Source organism: Camelus ferus, chromosome 16 (assembly GCF_009834535.1).
Source record: "Camelus ferus isolate YT-003-E chromosome 16, BCGSAC_Cfer_1.0, whole genome shotgun sequence".
Lineage (NCBI taxonomy): Eukaryota > Metazoa > Chordata > Mammalia > Artiodactyla > Camelidae > Camelus > Camelus ferus.
In genome coordinates this window covers 47,729,065-47,752,438 of record NC_045711.1, presented here as the reverse complement: position 1 = coordinate 47,752,438, position 23,374 = coordinate 47,729,065, and the positions used below count along the sequence as shown (strand labels likewise).

The 23,374-nt window shown below is 55.4% G+C and overlaps 1 protein-coding gene across 1 annotated transcript in view; it reads right to left on the bottom strand.

The window, feature by feature from the left end:
• Positions 1–23,374, bottom strand: part of ARHGAP23 (Rho GTPase activating protein 23) — a 53,838-nt gene that overhangs the window by 2,374 nt on the left and 28,090 nt on the right. The window contains 14 exon segments of the mRNA XM_032498664.1: positions 1,261–1,339; positions 5,395–5,550; positions 6,645–6,766; positions 7,425–7,555; positions 7,817–7,878; positions 9,186–9,503; positions 14,787–14,930; positions 16,340–16,397; positions 16,512–16,623; positions 16,850–17,005; positions 18,593–19,757; positions 22,777–22,831; positions 22,995–23,073; positions 23,274–23,369. Of these exon segments, the coding sequence (XP_032354555.1) occupies positions 1,261–1,339; positions 5,395–5,550; positions 6,645–6,766; positions 7,425–7,555; positions 7,817–7,878; positions 9,186–9,503; positions 14,787–14,930; positions 16,340–16,397; positions 16,512–16,623; positions 16,850–17,005; positions 18,593–19,757; positions 22,777–22,831; positions 22,995–23,073; positions 23,274–23,369 (2,733 nt within the window).

The following is a 23,374-nucleotide window of genomic DNA, read 5'->3' as shown; positions in this document are numbered from 1 at the left end:
AGGCTGAACGGGCAGTTACAGGGGAAACAGTAAAGGCCAATAAACTAATGAAAAGACAGTTCATCTCCCTAGTAATGACAGAAATGAAAATGAAAAAATAACGAGATGCCATTTCCCCAATCCAATCAGCAAAATTTAAAATATTAATAACATCCAGTGCAGATGGGGATGCGGGGAAGCAAAGTCTCTTACACTGCTCATGGCAGCGTGAACTAGGGCCACTTCCCCAGGGTATAATTTGACTTTAGATTTCAAAACTATTTTCCAGCAATTCCACGTCTGGGAATCTACCTTGAGGACCCTGGTCCAGGTGTGTAGGGACATACTCAAGAAGAGTCTTTGTAACATATTGCAAAAGAGCAAAAATTTGAAGACAACCTAAATATCCATCAGTACGGGAGTGATTAGACAAATGATAGTCTATTCAGACTAGGAAATACTATGCAGTTGATTTAAAAGAAGAATGAGGTAGAGCTCATTGTACTGACATGAATGAATGTCAAAATTACAAGCCTCCTTCGGTTAAGAACAACTCGGCTGGCGGTGTGCTGGAGAGGGCTCACACGGGCTCCTGACAACCGGTTGTGATCGTCTCTTCCCAACTCGTGTTGGTGACAGCAAACCAGGGGCTTGAAATAAGTCTGTGGTGGGAGCATTTATACCAGGGAAACTGGAAAATGCTACACATCACAGCCTTTTTTCCCTTGAGAGCCAGATGTGAACCATTTACCAGCACACCACTGAACTCACCCAGCTTCAAGTCCTATGAATACGTGTGTGTCTGTCATGTGTGTAAGAAAGAGGGTCTGGAAGGAAACAACGCACTGTTAATAAGCAGCTCGGCAAACGGTCAAGATCTGGGCTCAGGAGCCAGATGCCTGGGGCCGAACCCTGGCTCTGACACAATCTCTGTGGCCTTGGACAAGTTATTTAATCTCTCTGTGCCTCAGTGTCCTCGTCTGTAGAGGGGAGATAACAGTACCCACCTCATGGAGTTGTAGGGAGTAGTGCTTGGCACTTAGTAAATGCTCAGAAAGCGTTAGGATAACCTCTGGGGACGGGGGATGGAAGAATGACAGGGACCTTTGTTTATGTATATCTATCTGGACCACCTAAGTTTTTTACAAGCACACATTTCTTTCATATTAAAACAAAAACTCAAAAAGAAAAACCAACACACCCAATTTAAAAAGTGGGCAGGATGCCACATGCACAGGTATTCCCTCCTCCTCCCATCCTCCACTTACACTCCCTACTCACCATCGGTGAAAAGAGGCTCAGGTAGCTTTCGGAAGAAGGACTTGAGCAGGCTGCTGATCACATTGAGGTCCTGCCAGCGCTGGGGAGGGGCAAAGACGTCAGGCCACAGGAAGGCCCTGCCCATGTGCCAAACCTACCATGCCCCAGGTTCAGAGCCAGCCAGGCCCCGCCCAGGTGCCCACGCTGCCATGCTGGTCCACACATAGAGACCAATCCAGTGCAGCCTGGGCCCTCCCTGGGACCCGCTCATCCCAAGCTCTGCCCTGATCAGGGATCTCTGGACTCAGAACACACATCAGGGGACAGTAGAAGAGTCCCCAGCTAGATCCTAGCTCCTCAACCACCTGGCCCCAGCCCCTCCTTGCTCCAGCCAGCCCAGTGAGCTCCAACATTTGCCCATCTGCAGAAAGGAGCAGGTACCTCCCCTGGTGCAGGCACTGTGGGGGACAGAAGTGGGCAAAACCCACCCGACACAAGCCTGCCCACTGGCCTTCCACTGGGCCTCCCCTTTAGGGGAGTCATCTTCCAACCCCTCTCCTGATCCATGAACAGAATGAGCCCATGCCTGGTGCCTCTCTGTGTCAGGCCCTTTGCACTTGCCAGTTTCCTCCACTAAAATTCGCCTCCTCCTGACCGTCACATGACTAGCTCCTCACCCCATCTAAACATCTTCAGAGAGGCCTTCCCTGATGGTCCCAGTGAACGCAGCCACCATCACCATAGCCTGTCATTTGTATCATAGCCTTGAATCAATTTATCATTACTGTAGGCATCATTTTCCCTATTCCTACTTATTTCCTTGAAGGAATTGTAAGCCAGCCACATGAGAGGCAGGGATCCTGTCTTACTTCCCACTGTGATCCTATGACCTAGCCAGCCGTATTATTAGCCTGGCACTTAAATGGTCTAAATCAGTAGTTCTCAACCAGGGCGACTCTGCCCCTCAGGGACGTCTGGCTATGTCTGGAACCATATTGATTTTCCCAACTTGGGGGTGCCACTGGCCTCTAGTGGGTAGAGTCCAGGAATGTTGCTAAACTTCCTCCAGTGCACAGGACAACCTTCTGCAACAAAGAATTATTCTGCCCAAGGTGTCAAGGTTGAGAAACCCTCGTCTAAATAAACAGTTGTTGAAGACAAGGATGAATAAGGAACGGCTGGCTCATTGTCCCTTCTGTCCACCAGAGGGCGCTATCATCCTGCACAGAGTCAAGGATAACTCCCTTGATAGAAACTGCTCAGAATAACTCATGTCCAAAAAGCAACATGATACCCTCAACAAAGACACACAACTCAACAGTAAATACACTCATTGCAATGGGTCCACAGCTTAATGCTCAGGCTCAGCAGGAGTTCAATTCACCCAGCAAGCAATGCTTAATTTCCAGGACTCCCCATGACAAATAACACAACTGACGTCTAAGACAAAATCACACACCCAACACACACGACATGCCCCACCCTGGTCGGTCTTCTCCCTGGCTGAGGCCCAGCTAATGTGCACACCCACCCCCACCCCAGCGCAGCTCCTGCCCACCTCCCTCCATTCCCTCCTGGCCCCGATGGGTGGGCTCTTCTCTCTCAAATGCCAAACCCAAGGCCTTGCCCTGGCCTTGACCCCTGCTACCTACAAGCATCTGCCCCTCATCCCCAGTCTACTCTCAGTCTAGTGCCTGATTAAGCCATCACCCTGACATGGGTGATTTACCATCACCCCAAATCCAATGGGGCCACTACCTGATGCCTTCTCCCTCTCCTGCCCTACCCGCCAGCTTCTGCCTTGGACAGATACCACTAGCCCCCACCTCAAACGTTCGGCTCTTCCCGGCTCCTCCTTCCTCCCTCTCCTGCAGCCAACTCCTCCTATCCTCCTTATCCTGCTGGGACCACTGAGTCCTCCTGACCCCTCCCACACCCAACATATCAGAAATTTCTTCCCTAGACACACTGCTCTGGGCCTCCCTCGTTCATATCCATTAGGCATAAACTAAAGCATTATTTTCTCAAACTCCCCACTCATGTAGCTGAAGAACCATCAAAGACTCCCTACTGTCCACTGGCTCAAGGTCCAAGGCTTTAGTAAAGCCATCAAAAGCCCTCTGTCCCCTGCCCTGGGCCTCACCACCACCACCCCCTCAACTGCCAAGCCCAAAAGGTGGGTCCATTCTCTATCCTGACACTCAGACACTTCTCTGGGATTCTGGAAAATACCATCACCTCCTGCCTGGGCTGCCTTCTTGTTCACCTGACCCTTCTTATTCATCCTTCAAAGATTCAAACACCCAAGCCCACCGCCTGCTCCAGCCCCCAGCATCCTCTCCCTCAGCACACAATCTGAGCCTTGATGAGAACCAGCCTTTTCTCGTGTCCACTGTTTCACACACACTTGTCTTGTCTCCCTATTTCCTTCCTGAGGGCAGGAAGACTGTCTTACAGAATCACACACAGCTTCAGAGTATGTGACTTATGGGACTTTACTGCCCAGATTTGTAGTTCTCCAAAACCTCTTTTCCAGCAGAGCCCCTTTTGTCAAGTAAAATCATACATGAAACCCAACAGACATGAAAAAACACAGCAAAGCAGGTTATTCTAGTTCAAGCAAGGATTAGGAGGGGGCCTGACCTGCCCCTGGCCTCCCAGAGCACCCCTGGGGAACCTTAGGATTCTGGGGAACACAGTTTGAGAACCACTGGCCCTGCTGTAAACTTTTTTTTAACTGAAATATTTATTTGGATATTTTCCCCAGCTTTTTTTTAGCTATAATTTGATATATAACCTGTTGCAAAACCCTTTTACCATCTTTTTTTTTTTTTTTTTTTTTTTTTTTGGCTTAAAGAACAAATTTGTTTTCTCACAACTCTGGAGGCCGGGAAATCTTAGATCCAGGTGCTGGCCCATTCAGTTTTGGGGGAGGGCTCTCTTCCCAGTTTGCAGGTAGTTATCTTCTGACTGTGTCCTCTTGAGGTACAGAGAGGGAGGGAGCTCTCTGGTGTCTCAAAGGTCACTAATCCTGTCATATCAGGGCCCTGACCCTCGGACTTCATTACTTCCTTAAGGACCTTATCTCCAAAAATAGTCATCTTGGGAGTTAGGGCTTCAATATATGAATTTGAGGAGGACACAACTCAGTTCACAACACAAGAGAAAGGGGAGATGACTGATGGAGCAGAATTCTAGAGGAAATACCAAAAAAAGGATTGGGAACATTGGTTAGAGACATTAACACTTATCTCTACAGCAGAAAAGGGCGTGTTGTAATGAAAGCACAGAAACATTTTTAGACAGGACAGACATTCTGGGAGTTTGCATCAGATGGCCTCGATCTTCTTGGGAACGCTGCATTCTCTACGTCTTGGGTCTGCTGTTATCCACCTTTCAGTTATTTGATGGTTATTTTATATCTTCTGTCCAGGGTTTTTAGTTGTAATCAGTAGGAAAGATTGGAGGGAGTGTGCCTGCGCTTAAATGGAACCAGAGCCCCTCTATGTGATTTATTTTCCTGCTTTAAACATTTCCTTTTTGCAGCCACCCACGTTGCTGGCCGCTCCAGCAGACACCGTACACTCTCCTTCTAATCAGGGGTCTGCAAATCGTGACCCGCAGGTCAAATCCAGCCAATGAGCTGTTTTTGTGTGACCCTTGAGCTAAGAATGGTCTTTACATTTTTTAAAGGGTTGTGAAGAAAAGAAGGGAGAGGACAAGGAGGAGGAGGGTTTGCAACAAACACGCGGTAACCAAAGCATAGAATACTTGCTACCTGGCCCTTTACGGAGAAGGCGTGGTGACTGCTGGCAAACCTTTGGGACCCAAGCCTTTATTACCCAGGCCATTCGCTCTGCCTTGAGTGCCCTTTCCTGGCTTCCACTGGCTTTTAGTGAACCCTACTCATCCGCAAGGCCCAAAACACTACTGCCCGCCAGCCTCTGCCTCTTGGCTCTCAGGCCATGACTGTATCCATCTGTTAGGCAGCTGGGGGATGCCCATTCCCAGGGCTGGCCTGCAAAGGCAGGTCCCATCTTGTCCATCCTGGTGCCCTGGCCCAGTGCCGGGCACATCACAGGGTACAATGCATACAATAGACACACACAACACACTGGCCCCCCTTCCACAGACCGAACCCCTAGCTGCACTCACCTCATCCTGCAGGTTGATGTCCCCAGGGCCACGGTTGAGCTGCTCCTGCAGGCTGGACACGACTGCATTGTTGCCTGGCACTCGATAAATGCCTGTGGACTCCAGCCCCCGAGCCTCCACAATGCGACAGCATGCAGCCACGATCAGGGGCACGCGCTGGGGACACAGGCAGGGCAGGGGTGTTATGGTAGGAGCAGCATTCTCTGGGAGAAACTATTTGCAAATGATATGACCAAAAAGGGAGTCATACCCAGCATATATAACAGCTCATACAAGTCAACATCAAAAATGCAAACAACCCCATTGAAAAATCGGCAGAAGAACTGAATAGACATTTTTCCCAACAGGAGATGCAGATGGCCAAGAGGCAGATGAAAAGATGCTCAGCATCGCTAATCATCAGGGAAATGCACATCAAAACCATAATGAGAGATCACTTCACACCTGTCAGGATGGCTATCATCAAACAGACCACAAATAACTAACGTTGGCGAGGATGTAGAGCAAAGGGAACCCTCGTACACTGTTGGTGGGAATGTAAATTGGTGCAGCCACTGTGGAAAACAGAATGAAGGTTTCTCAAAAAACTAAAAATAGATCCAGCAATTCTGCTTGTGGGTATATATCCCAAAAAAACATAAACTCTAATTCGAAAAGATACATGTACCCCAATGTTTATAACAGAATTATTTACAATTGCCAAGATATGGAAGCAACCTAAGTGTCCATCAACAGAGGAATGGGTAAAATTGTACATATATATACATATAAGCTACAAGGACATATGGTACAACATGGGGAATATGCAGAATATTTTATAATAATTATAAATGGAGTACAACTTTTAAAAATTATAAATCGTATTATATACTGTAATTTATATAATACTGTACAGCAACTATACTTCAATAAAAGAAAAAAAAAAAGAACAACATTCTCCAGCAGTGGGTTGGAGGATGGAGGCAGTGCAAGGCCAGAACCACATCAGGGGAGGGTCTAAAGGCTCTAGATGCCTCCCGTCTGGTGGCCAGAAATAACACCAAAGCCTCGCCAGGTCTGAGCCGGAGTACAGGCTGGGGGTCAGGATTCTGGGCTCTGTCTTGGCTCTACTGCTCCCTCCCTGGGCTGTTTCCCCAGCTATGTCCATAAGATGAGGTGGAGAGCTAGCTCCAAAGTCCCTTGCAGCTCTGACCCTCTATGCCTCAGTCTCCCCACTTCCCTGCTGGCTCTGGAGTATGGCGGGAACCCACCTGGTTCTCTGTGGCTGGCTGGCACTCCTCCAGCCGGACCCCAAACGCCCGGGGGGCCGCCTTCTTGTTCTTCTTGATGATGTTGATGCCCCAGGGGGTTTTAGGGGTGGTGGTACTGTCATCTGGAGTTGGGGGAGGCAGAGAGAGCCAGGGTGAGCTGGAGGCCCGGGGAGGGACAGTAACCACACTTGGTCACACACACTTACACACCACATTCACACATTGGATATGTGGGGACTCCAGAGAAGCAACTGGGATGCTGAGGGAGGATGGGAAATTCTACCCCAAGAGAGAAGGCCCAAGGGATGAGGGTGTTTACCTGGAGGAGAGAGGCCTCAGAGTAATGTAAAGGCTTCCGTATGGCCTCAAGGGCTAAAATAACAAGGTGGGCGCCAAAGATTCTGGTATAACCAAAGGAAGAACTTTCTAATAGCCAAAAGTGTGTGAAAATGGAAAAGGCTGCCTGCAGAGAGGATAAACCTCCTGCTTCTGAAGGGACACAAGCAGGGACTGGAGGATCACCCAGCTGGGATGTCATAGAGAGAAATTAGGGTCCAGGTCCCTTCAGCCCTGAGACCCTGAGATCCCCCAGACCCTCAAAAGCATGCACACATGAGCAGACACACAAGGATAACCCTGGCACACACCCACAGGCACACTCACTGCTCAACACACACACACACACAGAGGCCCTCTGCTCCCACACAGACCCACAGGGCTGACCACCCACCCTCCCACACGCATGCGCACACCCCACCCCTTTCGCAGCCACCTTCCTACCCTTGCTTCCTACAGGCTGGTCCTGAGGCCTGAGGCCACGTGCCGTACTCTGTTTGAGGAACTCAGACTTGAGGCCCCCCAGGCCACGAGAGCCTTTTGGGGAGGAATCAGCTTTGGGCCCAGAACTATGGCTGTGTAGGAAAAGAGGAGAGGAGAGGTCTTCATCCGGGGTGAACTGGCATGCCACCTGTCCTGGCCTCCCACCAGTTCGGACCTCCCCTCCACCTCTGGGGGCCATCTCTCCATGCCCTTCTGAGGACTGGAGGCCTCAATGCCCCTGCTGCCCTCCCTGCTCCCAGCAGAGGGCAATTCGGGGGCTGCCCTCAGGCCTGGAAGTGGGCCAGTGTCCCTCACCCCACGGCCAGGACTGCTCCATGAGGGCTGGGCCTCACCTCACTTTGCGGTAATCATTAAGCTTCTTGCTGATCAGAGCTTGGTTGGCACAGCCGGGGTCCTGGAGGAGAGGGAAGAGAAAGCAGACCCCATCAGTACCCACGGCCAGCCCACACAGGGCTTATCTCTAGCCCCTGACTCAGCCTTGCCTCCCCTCTCCTCCATCTGCCAGCTGGAGGGTACAGACCCTGGAGCGAGAAAGACCAGGGCTGGACTCCCGAGCACCCCCTCACCAGCTGGGTGACTTGGGTAATCCACTTAGCCTCTTTGAGCCTCAGTCTCCTCAGCAGTAACGTAGGGAGATAATATGGTAACCTCAGGGTTGGGGTGCAGAATTATGCACGTAGCACTCATCAGAGACCTGACAAGGCACAGGAGAGGTGCCCCATGAAAGGCAGCTACTGCAATAACAAAGGTGACTGGGGACCCCCTGACTGTGCCCTGTTGGGGGCAATCCAGCCAGTCCCATCAGAAAAGGGCCCAAATTCCAGGTATTATCCTCCCTGTAGTGAGAAAAAACAATGTCTTGGGGAGAGCAGAGCCTGGTTCGGCAAGATGGTGTCCCCAGAGGCTGTGCCCTAGCACCCCTCTCCCCGTGGCCAGAGCAGGTGCACATCTGGACCTAGCACCCCTCTCCCCGTGGCCAGAGCAGGTGCACATCTGGACCAGCCCCCATACCCAGGACCCTCGCATAACTGTGCAGGTGTGCTGAGTGCCTTGGCGCAGGCACCTGGCAGAGGGGGTGAGTGGAGGTAGAAATCCCAGCCCAGGCCCTCAGTGTGCAGCTGAATCTTCCCAGGAGGGGGCGCCATTTAAAAATTCTCCTGAAGTCCCTGCCAAAGACCTTGGCTCAGCCGTCGCTGCCTGCTGCCAAAGACCAATCCTTTTGGCCCCTTCCCAAGGTCAATGTGTTTGTGCCCCTGCAAACAGGCCAGCCCGGTCAGAAGGGCCAGCCACAGTTCTGGCCCAGGGGCACCTCGCTCTGTAATACATTCCATAAGAGACCCCCGCCTCCCAAACCTCCAGCAAGAGGCTGAGGCTGGCCTAGAGCTGACCTCTCTGTGCCAGAGCCTGCCCAAGGCAGTCATAACAACCACAATAATAATTACTATCATTCCTACAGCTGTTACTGTTACTGCCAGGCATGGGACACTAAGGACGCCAGGCTCTCTGTGAGCCATTGTCCCTGCATCTTCTTTTCGCACCAAACCCTACGTGGGCACAGCTGCAAGGTGTACACTTGTCAGCCCACTTTATGCAATCGGGGACTGAGGCTCAGAGCGGTGAAGGGAGGAGCCCGGCAGGTGAGAGGCGCCCGGGGCCTGCCCCGCCCTCCCTGGCCCGGCTGGGCCTGGGCCGGGCCCTCACCTCGCCCTCGGCCCTGCTGTTCTCTCGGATCGCTCTGATCCAGCCCAGCATGTCATCCCGGTCCTCAGCCTGAAAGAGATATTCACAGAAGTCAGCGGTGGTCAGCCGGAACACGTGCCTCCTCTTGGTCTCGCTGTAGGAGATGTCCACCAGGCAGGAGCCGATGCAGACGGGCGCCGCCTCGTCCTCACCTGCGACGGCCGCCGCCGCCCCCGCCGCCGCCGGCCCGGGCTCCCGCCGCTCCTTGCTCAGCGAGAGGGAGCGCGCCCGCAGCGCGGCGTACACCCGCTTCCACTGGCGCAGGCCGCCGCCCGCTTTCTGCAGGGAGACACGGGGAGGGGGAGAGAGGGGAGAGGGAGGGGGTGAGAGGCCAGGCCTGCCCTCCCCGCCCCACAAGGGGGCCCTCGAAGCTGCAGACAGTGGACAGTAGTGGGGACTCCACCCTGCCGCTGACCAGGAGCCCCTGCTCCGCACCCTCTGGCACGTGGGGCAGCCTCCTCCCCACAGTCCCCCAACTCTCCCAGCCTAACCGGCCTGGACACCCCTCCCCATCGTTCTCAGTACCCCGAGAGGGTCCCCAGCCTTCTCTTTATTTTGTTTTTTTTGTTTGTTTGTTTTTGTTTGGGGGAAGGTAATTAAGTTTATTTATTTATTTATTTTAATGGAGGGACTGGGAACTGAACTCAGGACCCCGTGCATGCTATGTGCTCTACCACTGAGCTATACCTGCCCCTCTTCCCAGGCTTCTCTTTAAATACTAGCATCATCACTCCTCTGGCCTTGGTAATGCCCTAGAGAATCAGTCCGGAGATGGGCACTGGGAGGCCAGTTGGGCTGCCCTCCAAGCACCACCCACCTTACAGAAATAAAATCCTCCTAAGCCATTCCTGGTCCACAGTACTGTTCCCCTTCATGGCAAAACTGGTCAAAAGCTGCCTCTCACTCAAGACTCTCCTCAGTATCCCCTTCCCCGGAAGTGGCTCACCAGGTCACCCAGCCCCCATTTTGTCAAAGCCAATGGCGGCTTCTGGACCCTCCTCCGCCCTTTGTTTAGCCTCTTGGCATCTGAGCCAGCCGGTGGTCATTCCTTCCCTCTCCAAAACTCTCTTTTAGCATCCAGGACCTTCTGGTCCTGGTTTTCCTCCTAATTCCACTGGCTCCTCCTCTGGTCCCGCCTCCCCCAACATCCTCTCCACCAGTAGTTCTCAACCAGGGCAAAGCATAGCCAGGGGACATTTGTCTGGAGACATTTTCAGTCATCACACCTGGGGAAGTGCTATGACAGCTAGTAGGTGAAAGCTGAGGATGCTGCTAAACGTGCCTGATACCCAGGACAGTCCCATAGCTGAGAATCACCTGGCCCAAAATGTCAACAGAGCTGAGGCCAAGAGTCCCTGCCCTAAAGGAGACAGAGCTCCAGAATTTTGTCCTGGGCCCGTCTCCCTGCATGCCTCCCCCATGACGCCATCCACACTCGTGCCTTTAAATCCTTCTGTTTGCTGATGGTGACCCAAATGTACCTCTGGCCCAGAATCTTCCCCGAGCTACACTCCAGTACCTCCCATTGTCTCCTCAGTGTCTCCACTTGTAGGTCCCATGGGCACATCAGATGCTACTTGCTCACTACGGGGCACTTGATTTTCACCATCAAACCTGTGCTCCACCCCCACCCTCATCTTTGCCAGCTCAGTAAATCCACCCAGTTGCCCAGGAACCTGGGAGTTGCCCTTAACTCCTCCCTGTTCCTCACCCTCGACATCCAACCCATCAGGAAATCACAGCTGTTCTGCTTCCAAAGTATCACTTGTCTCCATCTTTCCTGCTACCACCTTGCCCACACCATCCACACCTCTTGCATGGACAACTGCACATACCTTCCCAGTCTCCGCTCTCCCTCCCACAATCCATTCTCCACGCAGCAGCTGCAGCGACCATTTAAAAAATGTAAACGAGGTTCCGTCTCTCCCCTGCTTGGAATCTCTCATGGCTTCCCACTGCCCCTGGAGTCAAATCTACGGCCTTTTGTGATCAGGTCCCTCCCTCCTCCACCTTCTCTCCCTCTTTCTTTCTCACTACATCAAGCCACAGGGGCCTTTTCCGGCGAACAAGTCAAGCCTTTCCTTTCCCCGGGCCTTTGCACTTGCTGTTCCTTCTGCCTAGAGCCCCTTTTCCCACTGCTTCATGTGGTTGCCTCCTTCTTGCCCTTAAGGTCTGAGCTTAAGTGTCACCAACATCACTTCCTCAGCAAGGCCTTCTCTAAGCATTTTTCCCCCAGTGGCAGCTCCCCACTTTCTCCCAACTTAAAGGCAATTACATCACTCTGTTCATCTTCCCTGAGTGCTCACTGCAACCTCAAGTTCCTGGTTGTGGGTGGATTTCTCCAGTATCTAGGAAGCTCCTGGGGCAGGGAGCTTGTCTGGCCTCACCCTTCCATATTCCAGAGCCTAGGGCCCCGCTGGCACAGGTAAGTGCTCATCATTATTTACTGAATAAATGAATCAATCATCCTCAGAACACCCTGCAGGCAAGGGCTCCATCTCCCCCATCAGATCGAGGCTCCTCTCCTCTGGCTGATGGTCCCCCTACTACTCCACACCCAGCATGAGCCTCTGTCGTCAGAGCAAACCGGATGAGGAAACTTCATGACTGGCAGGTGAGCACCGCCACCACAGACCTGCTGGACCCTGGCAGGGACGTTCAGAGCAGGAGACAGCAGAGCCCTCCAGGAGAGGTTTAGTGTCACAGTGAGGTGGTGACAAGGATACCCATTTGAGACTGAACCAGCCAGATGACCTTGGACAAGTTAGTCCCCGACCCCAGCATCAGTGTTCCCTGTTGGTAAAATGAGAGGTGAGCTAGCTGATCTCTGAGGTTGCATTCAGCTCAAATGCTGGGTCTGTGGCTGCAGGGACATGTCACACCCACACACCCCCTCCTCTGCCATACAGTCAGTGGCCTCTGAAAGAGGCCAGGCGCTTGAGGGTGGGAGGAGGCTGGCCTTGCGGGAACAGACATCTAGCTGGCGATCAGGACCCTGGATAGACTCAGGGCCTGAGGGTGACTTGAGGCTCCCCCACTAACTCCCAGGCCCCGACACCGAGGGACCAAGATGGGACAGGAAGGCCCTCTCCTCCAGAACTGGTGAGTGAGCAGGAAGGGAAAGGGCCAGCTCCTCCCCCTGCCCAGGAGACACTGCGGCTGGGCTGCCCGAGGCCCCCCAATGCTGGAAGACAGGCTATGTGGCAGGCAGGAGTCAGCAGTTCTCACAGGCCCCCTGAGGGGCTCTAACCTTGGGTATAAGGGTTTGTCCTCACCTGGCCCCCCCTCCTCCACTCACACAGCTGGCCCCGCCACACTTCCTGCCTCCTCCGTCCTGATTGGCTGCCATCTTGCCAGCTCTCCTCCTTGGGCTCCATCCCCCCACTTCCTCCCTGTCTCCTGCCGCCCACCCATGGCTGCGGGTGCTCGGGTCCACTCTGATGGACAAATACCCTTCCCAGGTGGGCCTCCCTCCCAGTGCCACACCCCTGGAGCCTCTGTCACCAGGACACCTCCACCAGGGTACGTCCCAGTGCCCTTGGACTCCACAAGGCCTCAGAAGAACCACTTGGCTTCCTCTCCCCAGACCTGCCCCTCCAGTGCTCTGTGGCTTAGGGGAGGGTCCCACCACTCACTGGCCCAACAGCCCAAGCTGGGACCCCAGGAACCAACGCTGCCTCCATCCTCCCTCACCTCCCAGCCATTGGCCGGCCCAGGCTTTGCTTCCCCCTTGAATCTCTCTAATCATCCCCTCCCCTTGGCCCCACACCACAACCCAGGACAGGCCCCACCCGCCTCGCTCACCTGGACAACGGCAATGGCATTGTCTCCTCCTGTCACAGATGCAACACTTGCCTCCTGGGCTCACACACCTCCCACCACCCACCCTCCTATAAACCCCCGCAAAGGCTGACCCTGAGTGACGAGGCCTGCATGCAGGCGCCAAGCTCCCCACCTCGGCTTCCATCTCTTGCCCTGGCTCCCAGCTGCCCAGCACCCTTTCCCACCTTTCTCCTAGACTGTCCAGGAGGGCATCTCCCCATCAGCCCACCCAGCTCCCTCCCATACAGTGCCTCATGTCTCAACCTTCCAAACACCCTCTCCCACCCCGCTGAGGTCAGGGTCATGTGCTGCTACGCTAGGCTGCTCCCCTGACCTCCCCGTCAGCACGGTTGAGCACGGTTGAGACTGTTACACAACATGGGCTTTCTCTGCTCAGCACAAGCCCCAGCAGGGCAGAGCTGGCCTGGCTCCCTTGTCACTAAATCCCTGGAACCTCCACCGAGAACTGGAGCCGGGCAGGCCGTTAGTCACCATCCGTGGGCTGGACCAGGGCACAGATGAGTGACAGCCTAGCCTGGGCTACACATCTCATGTCACCCTCACACTGGCACCATCTTACAGATCAAAAGAGTGAGGCTCAGAAGTTAAAGGGTTTCCCAAAGCCTTATGCTTGATAAGTGGCTGGACAGGAAGTCCAAGTCTGTGTGACTTCAAAGCTTATGTTCTGTTCATGTACAAGGCCCCTTAGAAGGCGGGGTAGAAAATTCAAATAATAGCAGTAAACAGAATAGCAGCTCCTCAGTGCCAGGCTCTGGGAAAATTCTTTTGTTTAGATTGTCTGATTTCATCCTCAGCAAAGTTGTGCGAGCTGGGGATTATTATTAGCTCCATTTACAGACAAGGAAACTGAGTCACAGGTAAGTGAGCCACCCAGGCTCCCCCAGTAATTTGTGCCACAGTCAAGAGCCACGCCCAGGTTTATGCTAACCGCTCTGCTCAGCATTGCCTGGCTGCCTCCTCCACCCTCTTCCTCGGCCCATGGTGCTGCCTGGAACCAGGGATTCATACTCCATGGACACAGGGGCCCTGCCTTCTCCCCCTGGGATCCTGCTTGTCTCCCTGCCCCAGGCCCAGCCCCCTTCATCTCTCACCTGGAGCTCTGTGGCGGCCCTTAACTTGTCTTTCTACCTCATTTTGGCCCTCTCTGATTCACTCCCCAGGAAGCCAACTGGAAAAGGCCCCAGGGGCTTTTAGTTGCCCTTAGGATAATGCCTAAAACCTCTGCTGGCCTTAAAAAGGCTGACCTTATAACTGAATCACTATGCTGTACACCAGAAACTGACACAGCATTGTAAATCAACTATACTTCAATTAGAAAAAAAGGAAAAAAGAAAAGCTGACTTCTGCTCTCCTCTGGAGCCTCAGCTCCCCTAAGAGAATCACACCAGCCTTGCTCTCTCATTTTCCAGGAGCCCCAGTGGCCTTTTTGAGGGTGATCTGCCAACCAAGGATCACTGTGGGATGGTTTTGTCAGAATGCGAAGCACAACTTGATCAGATTCATCCCACAGCAAAGGCCATCTCTCTGGTTAACCTCTTTTTCATGAATTCTTTAGGTCCCCCAGGAATTTCTTCCTAGCATCTAATCTCTGCCCAACAGGCTTCAGCCTCAGCTGGTTCTCCTTAGCTCCAGAGGCTGTGGGGTGGGTGTAGGAAAACTGGAGAATTCTGCTGGAGCCAGCTTCCATCCACCTCCACCTCATTCCTCCAGCCATCTTACCTTCCCCTTCTTGGTGAGGACCTGCTTATAATACAACCAGCCTTCTCTCCTGATATCGCTGAAGGTCGCGTCCGAGAGGTCAGAGGTTGAATGTCGCTTGGAAGGAGCGTCAGCATCTTCAGAAGTGCCCCAGCTATCCAAGGACTGCAGAGAGACAACAGAGGGAAATTTAGGGTGGCTCCCACAGTACCAGCATCTCAGAAGCCCCATGGAACACTTGCAGCCACACGGGCCTGGCGTATGCCTGCGCTACACTCTGCTGTGCTGTGTGGCCTCATGGGCCTTGCTTGCCCTCTCTGAACCACTTGTGTTGAGGTCATGAGACAGACAGATGTAATGGGAAGCCAGAAAGGAGGAAAAGCTATGACCCGCAGACCACATGCCTCACCACGCTTAACTTTATAGACTTGAAGGAATTAAGGAAACAGAGGAAGTGACTGTGTCCACATGAAGTTACATAAACTGGGGAAGTGGGACCATCAGCAAAGACTGAGTTAGTGGAGCCGGTTGTCATGTCCACAAGGAGTTAAACAGAGGAAGTGAGTGTCAGCAGGACTCCAACAATAGAGATGAAGGTCAAGGAGAGTTGAGTAAGCAGAGGAAGTGATAAGGAATAACCCAGGTGACAGTATCCAGGTGTTAAATGAACCAAAGATATCAAGAGCTTGAAATCAAGATGACTTTTCCAGCCCATCCATAATCAAAAATACTTCAGGCCATTTCAGAACTGATCCTGTGTCTCCCCAGGTCCTGAGGCTGGACACTAATGGAGAGGCCATCACTCTCAACCCTATGTTCCTCCTTTTCCAGTGTGTCCCCTGTCCCCTGATGACACAACACAAATACTGACCCAGGGCCTCCCCATTGCAGGCACTGTTTTAGGTACCCAGAGGGATCAAGCCGCGAATAAACAAATGAAGTCCCTGCCGTCATGGAGCTGACATTCTAGCTGGGGAGACAGGCAAGAAAGGAGATGGATGCATAAACAGTATAACATGAGACGTGCTAGGAGGAAAAGAAAGTAGTGAAGTGAGGCGGGAAATTTCAGGGGTGAAGTCTGAAATTATAGGGAAGGCTAAAAAAATCTGAAGAGGCAGGCAGGTGGTATAGCTCAGTGGTAGAGCACGTGCTTAGCATGTACAGGGTCCTGGCGTCAATCCCCAGTACCTCCGCTAAAATAAAAATAAACCCAATTATTAAAAACAAATCTGAAGAAAGTGAAAAAGTGAGTCATGTGGCTACTGGGGTGGGGCACAAAAATGGGTCTTCTAGACAGGAGATGGGAGAGGAAAAGACAGTGCACAGGCCTTGGGAGGGAGGGCTCATGGTGTATTTAAGTGCTGACAGAGGCCACGGAAGAGGGTGGGTCACGTGGCTGAAACGAGCTGAGTGTAGGGTGACACAACGGAGGAAGGGGACGGGAGCCGCCGTGGCCCATTTCGGGTCACGGAAGTCCCAGGCCGTGTCCCTACGCCAAGGCTGGGCTCCACGGCTGAAATCCCCATCCCTCCCCATCCCTCCCACACCCGCATCCACGCACACATGCCACTCACCCCATCAGTGAAGAAGCTTCGAAGCATCCGCAGGCTGGGTACGCGGTTCGGCAGGCGCCTGCAGAGTGAGGACAGAGGATGAGGGGTGTGGGCAGCACAGCTAGGACCTCCCACAAGCCCCCAGGCTCAATGGCCCTCCGGGGAGGGAGCGCGCTGCTGCCGGGGTCCTCACCGCAGAGCCCTGCCCTCATCTCGGAAGGTGTTGAGCCCGTCATCGCAGGACTTGGAGCGTTCCGTGGTGATGGCCAGCAGGTAGGAGGAGCGGCGGCCGGCCTTGATGCTGCCTGTAAAGCCGCCCACATCGGGCCCCACGGTCAGCGGGGAAGCAGGCGCAGGCTTTCCCAAAGCCCTCCCATCTGGGCAGGGCAAGGAGGTGACTCTCCCCGTGGGCCCCCAGGAGGAGCAGAAGCCAGTCGGAAGAGGCTAGACAGCAGGCAGCAGGCCCAACAGAGACCCCTGGGACCAGGCAGCAAGGGAGCGGGTGGGGCTGGGGTTGCGGGAAGCACTCACTGCAGTCCTGGGAGTAATGGCGGCCGAGGGCAAAGGTGAAGGTTGGGGAAGACGGGCTGGTGCCCAGGACAGGGGCTGAGTTCATGGCACTGGAGACCACAGCAGAAGCAGGGACGTGCTTGGCTTGGAGGTCAATGCTGGGGCTGGTGGGCTCGTCTGCGAGAGCAGAGGGAGGGATGGGTGAAGGTGCCAGAAGGCTGAACCTGCATTCCCCCCACCCCCAGACCACATCCCCAAGGCTCCAAAAGCCCTCCAGAGCCCTGCTGGCAACATGCTCACTGCCAAGGGAACCGACTCACCAAACTGATCACGGAGGCTCAGCCCCTGCCTCCCCCATCACACTGAGGGCACCCAGGAATAGAGCTGAACCACCCCACTGAGACCGGGCTTCTGAGGGCACGGACTGTGTCTCCCCCACCAGACTGGGAGCTTCTTGAGGATAAGGACCATCTCCCTCATCAGCTGGGGGGCTCCTTGAGGGTGGGTACCATGTTTTCCTCTCAGACTGGAAGTATCTCGCAACAAAAGATTTTGTCTCCTGCCCTCAGACAAGGTGCTTACTAAGACAGAGGCTGTGTCTGCCCTCTTAGACCGAAGGCTGACTGATGGAGTCCAGGCTGTGCCTCCTTTCCTTGGCCCTGGCCTCTCACTGCCACTCCCCTGGCTGCCCTAGGGTGAGCTCACCACTCTCAGCAGCAGTTACCATGTCCCGGTTCCTGGTTCCCAGTCCCATGATCTTGCATCCCAGTTTTTCTCCAAGTCCCTAGACCCAGCCCAGCTCATCTTGCTCCCTCATGGGTGCCTCTTATTCAGCAAACCTGAAACCTTCTCATGCCTCACTCCCTCTCTTTCCCAATACAGAGATGAGGCACCACCCTCCAGCTAAGCCAGAAACCTGGGAATCACCAACCTCTCCACTCTTGTCTGTCCCTTACCCAACACCTATTCTAAAGGCAGCAGATTTTCAGTATCCCCTCTGCTCTCGGGATGAAGGCCAAATTCCCCAGCGACTGACAAGTCCCCTCCAGACCTGTTCCAATGACCTGGAAGGGCATCCTACCTCTTTCACATCAGGGCCTTTGCATATTCTACTCTCTTCCTGAGCATTCTCCCGCTGACTAACTCCTTCAAGTCTTAGCTGAAATCTCCTTTCTCTGAGATTCTCTCTCCTTGGCCACCAAGCCCCAGTCTAGGCATAGCCCTTGTCTGTCTCCTGGAGTTTCCCCTACTGCTATCCCGCCCTCCTCTGAGTGAACAGTTCTTGACTCACTGTCTCCCTATGGTGGGACCATCCACTCCAGGACAGCATGCAGCCTAGCACAGTGCCAGACATAAAAATTTGTTGGATGGATGAAGGGATGGGGGGTGGATAGAAAGAACAGAGTGAAAGAAACAAAGGAAGGACAGAAAAAGAAAGAATGGAAGGGTGGAAGGAAAGAATAATGGAAGAGTGGAAGGAAGGAAGGAGAAGGAGGAGGGAGGGAAGGTGAGAAGGAAGGAGAGAGGGAGGGAGAGGGAAGTGAAGGTGGATAGAAAGATGGCTGGAAGGTAAATGAATGGGAGGAAGGATGACAGGAGGATGGGAGGGAGACAGAAGGATGGATGGATGGATGGATGGACAGAGAAATGGGTTAATCTCGTCAGCAGCCAACCCAGAGTTTTGCCCATGGTGACAGGTGGGTGGCGTGCAAAAGGGCACAGAAATCCAAGTTTCCCAAGACAGCCACCTGCACCATCACTCACCAATGAAGGGAATGGAAGCCAGAGAGTCTTCGGTAGTGGCCAAAGGGGCCACTTTCCTGCCTAGGCGTTCCCCACGTCCACTGGCCTCTGGCTCTGGGGACTCGTCACCAAACCCAAGGTTCATCTGTCTTGCAGGGGGCAGCTGGACCTTGCGGCCCGTTGGAGGTTTCTGCCTCAGGACCACCTCATCACGGCGATCCTCAGTGGGAGGCTCCAGGGCCCGGGGGCCGGGTTCTGGCCGGACAACTCTTGGTGGTTCAGAGGCCTCCGGTGGGAACAGTGCAGGGGACTGGGCCAAGTTGAAAGTGGGTAGCCCCCCAAAGGGTGAGTCCCGGAAGGAGAGTGCTTGCAGGAGGCCAGTCCGGCGCTGGAATGACGGGCTATAGCTCCGATACCCGATATACCCAATGTCGTCCAGGCCCTGCAGGCCAGGCGGGGGTGGGGCCTGGGGCCCGGGCATGTCCCTGGGTGGGCAGGCAGAGGTGCGGGCAGATGGACGCTGAGAAGCCCAGCCACAGCGCTCAAAGCGGGGCGACACCAGTGCCCCTGGCCCCAGCGCCTCGGCTGAGCGGGTGGCCCGGCTCAAGTAGTCGTCCGAGCGAGCACGGTGCCAGCCCTCCTGGCCCAGCTGGCTCAAGGCACCCTGGGAGGTGGAGCAGGGCCACGGGCGGTGGGCAGTCACATCCTCCAGCCGGTCCTGGGAGGCACTGCGGGCCCGAGGGGGCATGGCGGGGCACCGTCTCTCCCCCGCCCTGCGGGGTACTTGGTTCGACAGCCAGTGTGACAAGGCCTGCTGGCACTCCAGTCTGCTGGGGGGCACCCGGCTGCCAGGCTCTGGGAAGGCACGAGGCGTCCGGGGCTCCGAGGGGAGGTGGGGGAAGGCACCAGGGCTGGGGCGGGGCTGGCTCATCCCCAAGGAAGGGTTGTCCGGATGGTTGCGGGCCGCAGACGGGATGCGGGGTCCCGGGTCACTCCAGGCAGCTGGACTCCGGGGGTCACTGGGCAGTGCTGAGAGGGGCTCAGGCACCATAGTGGCCCAGGTGGAGACCCGGGCTGGCGGGGCGTAGGTCTTTCGAGGGTAGCAGATTGGGGGTGGCTCTGGGATGCTCCGGGCCTCTCCAGAATATGGCTCGTTCCCCTTCAGGTACGCGTCCTGGGAGTAGGCCTGGCCAAGGACACAGAGGCAGGTGAGCAGGGCTGAATGGGCCCCACAGGGCAGGGCTGCAGCAGCCCTGGGAGGTCAAGGCCTCCAGAGAAGGAGACTGAAGGGAGAGGACCAAACAGGGGGGTCCTGAGTGGGTGGGAGTGAGAGGGCACGTGCCAAAGAGAGTAGGTGGGGAGGACAAAGAAATGAGGCCTTTAAGAGTCTCTCTCACTCACACACACACTCGCTGAAGAAAGAGCCAGGATTTTTCTAAGATGTATGACAAGGACTGCCTTTAGCCACAAACATTCCAACATCTGTTTTCTGGGGTCCTCCCCCTATGCTGGCTTCGGCTGCCTCCCTGCCTTCTTCCATCCAGTGGTGACTAGAGACCCTCGGGTGGAGCTGGGAAACCCCACCAGAGACCAGTCAAGGTGGCAGACGACAGGGAAGGAAGCCGCCTCAGGGGTGTGTCCAGGGTGGGGTGGGCTGGGGGTGGGTGAGGGGCTGGGAGAGCCCAGCTGTCCCTCTGTCCTCTGGACGGGAAGCTGAGGGCCTGGCTCCTGGGCCACTGGGGTGAGGAGAAACTTGCCCACCCTCTGTTCCTCTGAGCCAGGCTTGCGGGAGGGGCCAGACTGGCTGAGGGGCCTTGGGACACTTTCTGCCACCCCAGGCCTGGAATTTGGCTCCGGGAGCTGAGGCTGACGCTGCATTGCTGAGGAGTGACAGGGCCGGCACCCAGGCCAGGCCAAAAAAGGAGGCGGCCCCCAGGGACAACGGCCTTGTGGCCCTGGCCTAGCCTGGCCCTCGATGGGTTGCCCGGGGCGGGGTTTGTATTTCAGAGTGAAGTATCAAAGAGGGAGGGTAAAATCAAACACACACACATGCCACAAGGAGGCACAGGAAAATACACACCCAGACACACACACACACACAGAGAAACACAATGAGATATACATACACACACACACAAATAACTACACCTCTAGTCCTCGGCACACACATCATGTGACAGGGATAAGCTAAACCACACCCCCATACTCAGCCCTCTTCGGACCCACATGCCCCACCAGGGACACTCACGTACCTCTCCCTCCTGCCATCCTGCCGGCTCCCCGGACTCCCTGCATCATGCTGGTGGCGGCAGCATCCCGTCCCACCTCCACCCTCCCCCCGCCCCCCGCTGGCCCCTGCTGACCACCGTGCGGGCCCTGGCCTCAGTCCCCCCAGTCTGCCCTCCCTGCCGCTGCCCTCGGCCCCCTCCGGCTCTCTCGCTGGCTGGCGGGAGGAGGAAGGAGGGGAGGCTGGGTGTGGAGGGGCCTCGCTCGACGCGTCGGCGGTGGCGTCAGCAGCTGCCTCGGCCCCATTGGCCTCCAGCCTTGGCTCCCAACCACAGGAATGCCTGGGCCCCACCCTCTGGCCAGCCAGGGATAAGGGGGCCAGCAGAGGCCCCCAGATGCTGACATCTGAGGCTGCCTGCCCACCCCTGGCCTGGGCCGCAGAGCCCAAGGCCACTGCCCCACCCTGCCCCCCTCCGGCAGGAGAGCGAGCAACGCCCTAGGTTCCACCCTGTTACCCCCTCCCACAGCGTGCCTCCCTCAGCCTCCAGGAGGTGTACAGGAAGGGCCTTTGAGACTTGGGGGGAGCTGTCCATCTCTCTGGGCCCCCATCCTTGCCTCCCCCTCCCCAGGAAGGGCAAGGGGACAATCGAGGTCATGGGGTGGAGGTTCCCAGAGGGGCATGATGCCAAGCATGGCACTGTGATTACAGTGATTATGAGAGCACAGCCAGGGCAGAAGCCAGCACGGCGGCTCCCAGGGCCTCCCAGGCTTGGCCCTCAGCCCTCTCATGGGGGGCAGTGACCTTGGGGGCCAGCAAGCTGGCATCTGGCTGGCACCCATGAGACCAGGGTACTGGGCAGAGAGGGCTGCCCTGGGCTCTGGGTCAGAGATGGGGGAAAACAGAGAGAAAGGCAGCATGTGTGCGTGTGTGCGCATGTGTGCCCCTTTGTGCACGCACACAGAGTGTGCAGGGTAAACAGGGACACGTGCAAGCACAGGGAATGCTGCGTGCAACGTCTGTGGTACCTGCTCTGTGAGTGGTGGGCTGAATGCCAAGTTCTAGGTGTGGAGGAAGGGGCGTCAGCACAGAGCATTGTGACTGTGTAAGTCAGGGTTGTCGGGACATTGGTGAGCGCGGCTGTGATGTTTGTGGGCATTCGTGCTCTGACAACAGCAAGCATTTGTGAGGTCATAAGTGTTCGTGTCGTGGTGGTGAGACATCCGGGTGTAAGTGTGTGGCGTTGCGGGAATTTGAGAAGCTGAGGAGTGTGTTGTGCAGTTTTGATGTTTGTGGTGCTCTGTGATGTGTCTGGGGTAGTGTGTGTGCCTGTGTGCAGCACTGAGGGGTGCTATGGATGGTGGCATATGCCTGGTGTGGTGTGTCCGGTGTGCTGTGTGCATTATCACACCCTGTGGTGTGTTTCATGCTAGACGAAGGGTGGGGCTTCAAGTTGTGTTGTGCGGCTGTGTATCTAGTGTGCTCTGCTTGTGCATCAGGTGGTCTGTGGTATGTAGTGTGAGTGGGAGCACATGATAGTAGGGTGGGGAGTGTCGTGTGTGTGTGTGTGTGTGCGCGTGTGCGCGTGTATGGGGACACATCTACAGGAGACACGCTCACTCTTGGCCAGGCAGGGAGGGGAGCAGGGAACAGGCATCTCTTGGGAGCCACAGGAACGTGCCAGTCTGGCAGGGCCCACTGGGCCACCCTCCTTCCCGATACCCTGGCAGGAATCCTGCAGGCCAAGGCCAGCGCCTCCCCCTCCCTCAGGACAGCACAGCCCTGAATGAAGCAACAAGCAGCCCCAGCCCAGGAATGGGCCTGGCATTCCCTGTTGGGCAATGCTGGGCGGGTGCTGCCCCCTACACTCTCTTCTCTGCCTCCCAGACGGGCTGACACAGGAGGGAGGCCCAAGGAGAAGGGCTGTATCCTGCCCACAGCACCCAGGGTCCTTCACCTCAGACAGCAGGGCAGGACTCACCAGCTGGAGGATGTCCTCGTCCTTGGGCATGATGGAGAGTTCCAGCGTATCATCGCTACAGAGACAGGGCAGGGGGTCAGGCCAGGCTGAGGCAACAGGGTCTGGGAGAACAGGGATCCTGGTCGCCAGGGCACCACCAGGGGCAAGGGGGTGGGGTGTGCAGGCACTCAGGAGTGGGCTGGGGGCTCCCGAGGGAGAGAGGAGGCAGGGGCGCTCACCTATTCTGGATCAGAGCTATGACCTGGGAGTAGGTCTTCCCGATGACACTCTCCCCATTCACCTTCACCAGCCGATCTCCTGGGGACAAGGGACAGGGCCACAGGTGAGCCGGCCAAATGGTGTCAATGGCCCCACCTGAGAACCCCTGCACCACATATGGATGACAATGAGGGACGGGAGCTTCCCCGACACCCGGATCCCAGAATTCCCTCCTAACCAAAGGGTACAGAGAAGAGATCCAGAGGGGTCCGAGGAGCCAGGTAACTGGCACAGCTCACCTGTGCGAAGCCCTGCCCTATGGGCAGGGCCATCATCCTTCACATTCTTGACAAAGATGGTATCCATGGGCTCCAGGCGGTGCCGAGGGGAGGGTCCTGGT